This window comes from Colobus angolensis, unplaced genomic scaffold (genome assembly GCF_000951035.1).
Source record: "Colobus angolensis palliatus isolate OR3802 unplaced genomic scaffold, Cang.pa_1.0 Scaffold235, whole genome shotgun sequence".
NCBI lineage: Eukaryota > Metazoa > Chordata > Mammalia > Primates > Cercopithecidae > Colobus > Colobus angolensis.
The window spans coordinates 3744143-3750880 of record NW_012115544.1 but is presented as its reverse complement, the minus strand read 5'-3'; the positions used below and the strand labels follow the sequence as shown (position 1 = coordinate 3750880).

General features: G+C 38.1%; 1 protein-coding gene across 1 annotated transcript in view; it reads left to right on the top strand.

The window, feature by feature from the left end:
• Positions 1-369: 369 nt before the first annotated feature.
• The window catches only part of SLC7A11 (solute carrier family 7 (anionic amino acid transporter light chain, xc- system), member 11), a 73968-nt gene continuing 67599 nt past the window's right edge, over positions 370-6738 (top strand). Inside the window, exons 1-2 of the mRNA XM_011944639.1 lie at positions 370-1369; positions 6353-6479. Of these exons, the coding sequence (XP_011800029.1) occupies positions 1093-1369; positions 6353-6479 (404 nt within the window). The 5' untranslated portion in view covers positions 370-1092. The remainder of the gene's footprint in view (positions 1370-6352; positions 6480-6738) is intronic.

Genomic DNA, 6738 nt, shown 5'->3' with positions numbered 1-6738 from the left:
ATTGTAATTGTGTAATTTTGAACTTAGAAATTATTTTTGGTAATTCAAAGGAACAATATGTATCTTTTACATTAGTTAAAAAAAATCACCTTGTGCTAATGAGAATCAGAAAATGACTATTTTCTGGAGTCATGGTGAATTTTATATTTGTCACACTCAGATGTGATTTAAAATGTTGGTTTATTATGAGTAGTAAGAAATAATTTTATCTTTTAATGTTGAGGAAGGCTTACAGTTGTATGTATGTGACAGCAGTATAAAGTGTAGAATCTTTTTAATTTTGTAAATGTTAGATTTGACTGTATTGCCTTATAAGAAACTCAAAACAAAAAATAAAAATAAGCATTACACAAATTATGAAACTCAAACTGTGTTGTTATAAAAAAATGCAGCTTTAGGATACATTCTACTCACAAAACAGTCGAGTGTAAAATGTTTTTATACATGCATTAAAGAAAAAGAAACTCCTTAAAATGAAGTAACTATTTCCTGTTTCATTTTGTTTGAACAGCTTTTGTTGCTCACTACGAGTTGCTTTAAATCTCTGGGAAGGTCTGTTCCGAATTTACTACTTCTGGATTGGCCAAAATCTCTTTAAAGTGTGTGCTTTGTTCTCTAAAAAGCTTAGGTCAGTTGAGTAACAAGCTCCTCCTGTTTTTTTTTTTTTTTTTGAAAAAAAAAAGAGCTGAGTAATGCTGGAGCCTTCTCATGTGGCTGATGCAAACCTGGAGAATTTGCATCATCATTTAGCTGTAGTAAGTTGGTGTGACAGGCAGGCGCTTAAATACAAGCCCATGAGGAAGCTGAGCTGGTTTGTAATGATAGGGCGGCAGCAGCAGCAGCGGTAGAACGAGGAGGTGGAGAACTGGGAGCGCGATGCATACACAGGTGTTTCTGATTAGTAATTAGCCGCTGTGAAGGAAAAAGCACACCTTTGGGTTTTTACCTGTGAACACTATAGCACTGAGAGAGACAGTCTGAAAGCAAAGAAAGCAAAGAGGAAGACCTCGATCAGTTAACACTAAGAGACACCAAAGTTGAAAGTTTTGTTTTCTTTCCCTCTGTTTTATTTTTCCCCCGTGTGCCCCTACTATGGTCAGAAAGCCTGTTGTGTCCACCATCTCCAAAGGAGGTTACCTGCAGGGAAATGTTAACAGGAGGCTGCCTTCCCTGGGCAACAAGGAGCCACCTGGGCAGGAGAAAGTGCAGCTGAAGAGGAAAGTCACTTTACTGAGGGGAATCTCCATTATCATTGGCACCATCATTGGAGCAGGAATCTTCATCTCTCCTAAGGGCGTGCTCCAGAACACAGGCAGCGTGGGCATGTCTCTGACCATCTGGACGGTGTGTGGGGTCCTGTCACTATTTGGTGAGTGCAACTTTTTCTCTGGGGGGGAGGGGGCGTGGCTGTGGGACTGGAAAGCTTGCTTTGTGGGAAAGCAAATGGTAATTTTTGAGGAGTGAATGGATGGCAAAGGCCACACCAAATGTTTAAAATTTTTGTTCAGGTACGTGAACTACCCAGATGCAGAATCCACTGTTGGTGTGATCTGGAACGCCCTCAAATTGTTTCCTACAGGCTGTACTTTCTTTTCCTGACTAAGACAGGCTATTTTCTGACTTTTCCCTGTGGGATGAGAGCAAAGACTAACTTTCATGACCCAGTAAAAAACATGCACAGTTTCTGTGCTGGGCAGTTGTGCTTCGCTTGGGCATTCTGGCAGCTGGCATGTTGAATGAAACACCTGTGAAGTGGAACCTGGCATGGCCTATTTAGACGTAGAACGGAGTGCTCAGCAGAAGCCTTACTGACTTTTTATTAGCCAAACAAATGGGTGGCAGTCTTTTTAAAAATATTTTTTAAGTTCATGTGCTTGTCACCTCTTAATATCCTTTCAAAAGTCCTTGACATGAGAGAGAAATGTATGATGGCATATAACTCAATCCCTATCATAATGGGGCATATTGCAATGGCCTGAGCAAATTTCAAATTACTTTTCAACCTTTCATCTCTTCTCAATACCCATACACTTTTGCAATATAAGTTTTAAAACTTCAGTTGGGTGTTAGTTTTCTGTGCTTGCCTAGATCTGTTTTTATCATCTATATTTCACTTGTTCTCCAGGGACACAGATAATTTGTCCACCTGTTCACCGAATTAATCCGAAGGGAACTGGTAGAAGTATAATTATGAATTTTTCTTCAAAATTTATGTCTCTTCTATTGATTTGAGAATTAATAATAAAGAGATAAATAAATGCCCCTTATGAAATAGGCAAATTACTAGAGAGCTACCTGAGTTTGTTGTAAAGATGATAGAAACTGGTGAACTGTCAAACATTAAATATGATTTATGCTATGAAGATTTGTTTACTCTTCTTGGGAAAGATTCTATACTTTAAAGTTGCTCTTTGTCTTAACTCTAGGACTAACACTAACAAGTACTAACACTAACTCTAGGACCAACTAACAAGTACTAACTCTTGTTCCCATGTGTACCAATCCATTCATTCTTTCCACTCAGGCCTTGTGATGTTTTAAATCATTGGTTTGATGCTCATCTAGATAACTCAAATTCCTTTTTCTTTTTTTTTTTGAGATGGAGTCTCGCTCTGTTGCCGAGGCTGGAGTGCAGTGGTGTGATCTCGGCTCACTGCAGCCTCCGTCTCCCAGGTTCAAGCAATTCTCCTGCCTCAGCCTCCTGAGCAGCTGGTACTAGAGGTGTGTGCCACCACGTTTGGCAAATTTTTTGTATTTTTGTAGAGATGGGGTTTCACGGTGTTAGCCAGGTTGGTCTCGATCCACCTGCCTCAGTCTCCCAAAGTGTTGGAATTACAGGCATGAGCAGTGACGCCGCTCCTGGTCCTCAAATTCCATTTTTAGGAAGAAATAATTTATTTATTTTAAATAAAACTTGTTAAAACAAGGTCATAGTATAGAAAGATTTATAGAGGAATTATTTGGGGTTTTTAAAAAGAGTTTGTGGTATTATTTATATGACTAACTTGTGCTTTATTAAATATTCAGTAACAATTGTGTATCATTATTTCCCAGTATTACTTCCCATCTTTATAAAATAATTTGGAGTAATACTGTTATGAGAAACTCTGATAGTACCCTTAGCCACTATTAATTTTAAAATAGCTCTGGTGTATGCACTTGTAGATAAAGAGAAACTTAATTGTTGATCATCTTAAATGACTTTGTGCACCTCAGTCTTTAAATCTTCCTACAACACTTTATATATTCAGAATAAATCAATATCTAATCAGAAAAACCACAACCAGTTTACTGGACTTTACATACTTATGTGCATGCAGCTTCCACTGTGGGATTCAATTTTTACATATAATAAAAGATTATTCAGATGTAATAAAATAGATCAGTGTGCATATTGAACTAGTTAAAGTGATGTTGACTTGCACTATGAAAATATGCTTATGCATAAGTATTACATATCATCTTAAGCAGAAGCTCAAAAACAATAAAAAGAGAGAAACAGCTAAGGAGACTAGCTAACATTACACTTGAGCTGGTGTTCTTTGATTAATAATTGAAGAGAGTGTGCTCTCGTATTAATCTACTTATCTTTATTTGCATTGCATTTGTCACTTAAGTTACCAGAAGCTTTTGGACAGGAGTGCCTCTCTAACAGTAAGCAAAGCAAAATGTAAAGAAAAAATAATCCTTCTTTTTAAAAAGACTCTAGAACTCTGGGACCAACTGTAAAGAATCTGTACATTTGGTTTAATACATATATATAGTTTTTTTTTTTAAGTGAAGGGTCAATACATGGATTTTTACATCTTGTTTTGAACTTTTTTCATCTGGGCAAAATGGTTATGAAGCTTTAGACCTTTAAATGAAAATCATTCCCCCAGAACTCAGTGTAAACCTAGGGCAACCATCCTGGAGTTTCAGCAAAGCATACAGAGGTCTAGGTATTGATTCTCTGACAATAAATTCTGAGGTACTTAAGACTCTTTCCAATAACATTTTATATTGGATCCTTTTCTGGACAGCCTACCAACATGGCCAATGTTCCCCCATGGAGCGTGAGTGGCAACTTGTTATAATTAGTTATAGGTAGATGAAATATATCAGTGTTCCCCACATATCAGTCTGCAGACTAGTTACTTCAGAATTATTTGTGCAAATTTTAAAATGATAGAGATTCTTAAGTTTCTCTTGTGGACAATCTACACTCTCTTGATTAGAGTCTGTTTTTCATTTGAGTGTTTTCGAATTAAAAATTATTCCCAGACCGAGCATGGTGGCTCATGCCTATGATCTCAACACTTTGGGAGGCTGAGGCAGACAGAACCCTTGAGCCTGGGAGTTCCAGACCAGCCTGGGCAACATGGCAAAACCCTGTCTCTACAAAAAATACACAAAAATTTAGCTGGGCATGGTGGTGCACGCTTGTGGTCCCAGCTATTCGGGAGGCTGAGGTGGAAGGATCACTTGAGCTCCGGATGTGGAGTCTGCAGTAAGGCGAGATTGTGCCACTGCACTCTAGCCTAGGTGACAGAGCAATACTCTCTCTCAAAAAAAAAAAAAAAATTATTCCTAGGTGACTTTGAGGTCATGACAAGTTTAGAAATCAGATATAAAATATGTAACACTAAGATTTCACTGAGTATCCAAATTATATTTATGTTAGACAGTTCTGTCTAAATTATTATTAATCAGTAATACTTTTCTACACTTTTATTCTCAGAAGTAGCTTGGAAAAAAATCGTTTTCTTACATTTGAGCACTTGGCAGTACAGATAGAACTTTTCACATAATGACAGGATATATTTTTTATTTTCTTATTAATTACTCAAATTAGTAAGTATAGCTATATTTCCTGTGGTGCTTGCCATGCGTCAGGCCGTGTACTCTCCTAGGTACCCACTGCCACATCTATACACATAATTCCCTTATGAGGTAGAAACTGAGATCTCCATTTCACAGAGAGTGAAACTGAGGTTTTGGGGAGTTGCATATTTGTCCAATTTTATGTGAATTGTATCGTTAAATATTAAAAATTTAGCTTATAGTTAATTCGATCTGAAGTACACAAATATAAATTATAGCACCTCATTTTAAAAAGTATATTCTGGGCCGGGTGCAGTGGCTCATGCCTGTAATCCCAGCACTTTGGGAGGCTGAGGCGAGCAGATCACCTGAGGTTGGGAGTTCGAGACCAGCCCGGCCAACATGGAGAAACCTGGTCTCTACTAAAAATACAAAAAATTAGCCGGGCGTGCTGGCAGGCGCCTGTAATCCCAACTACTCGGGAGGCTGAGGCAGGAGAATAGCTTGAACCCTGGAGGCAGAGGTTGCAGTGAGCAGAGATCTTGCCACTGCCCTCCAGCCTTGGGGAGAGAGTGAGACTCTGTCTCAAAAAAAAAAAAAAACAAAAACAAATATTCTGGCTGTGTGCAAGGGCTCATGCCTGTAATCCCAGCACTTTGGGAGGCCGAGGTGGATGGATCTTCTGAGGTCAGGAATTCAAGACCAACCTGGCCAACATGGTGAAACCCCGTCTTTACTAAAAGAATGAAAATTAGCTGGGCGTGGTGGTGGCCACCTGTAATCCCAGCTACTCGGGACCCTGAGGCAGGAGAACTGCTTGAACCTGGGAGGCGGAGGTTGCAGTGAGCTGAGAGCACCGTTGCACTCCAGCCTGGGTGATGAGAAACTCCATCTCAAAAAAAAAAAAAACCCAGAGTGTACACTTCAAAAAACATTCAAGATAGCCTTTTATAGAAACAGAAGGAGTCAGAATTATTTTGTTGAAAAAATATATCCTACAAATTAAATGAAATCTTGCAAGGCATAGAGTCCATAGTTTTCTAAGGAGTGGATACAGCTTATTTATTTCGATTTTCCACGGAAACATAATTTATTAAAAGGGTTCTCAAAAAATAATTCAAAAACCGTTAAAAGCTAACTCAAACATTTGGACTAACGCCTTTTCTTGGTGTGAGGTTGTGTTCTTCTAAAAATAGGTCAATATTATTGACATCTCTCTTCTCCTTTTCCCCTATTTCCAGGTTTTCAGCTCAAAATTCTGGAACACATGATATTGTTGTAGACATGTGTCTTTGTCATTTCAAGTAAAATTACAGTGTTCAAATAGAGTGAACTAAATCTCAACTGTGAGGATGTTAGAAAAGGAACTTGGCGGGTCTTAGCAATTAGATGACGGTTATTTGAATAACCATCTTGAATAAGGATGCCATTCAGACCAAAGGAGGTAGTTACATCTCAGGCAGCATATAAACATTATTGTATCCATTTTAATGCTAGGTGTCTTGGAAATGTGTTAAATTGGTACCATTTTGCGACAAATATTTCACAGGAGCCTTGTCTTATGCTGAATTGGGAACAAGTATAAAGAAATCCGGAGGTCATTACACATATATTTTGGAAGTCTTTGGTCCATTACCAGCTTTTGTACGAGTCTGGGTGGAACTCCTCATAATACGGTAAGAACATAGTAGAAAGAATTAAGAAAAAATAAACCAATTCATTCTTATGAATCACCTTGATTATTTTTAACTGGTTAAACATATGCATGTCATGTGACTACGTATAAACATGTCTACCTCAGAATATAGAGCCTGTGATAAAATACCTTTCTGGATTAAGATTTTTTTTGTAGGGACATGGATGCAGCTGGAAACCATCATTCTTAGCAAACTATCACAAGAAGAGAAAACCAAACACCGCATGTTCTCACTCATA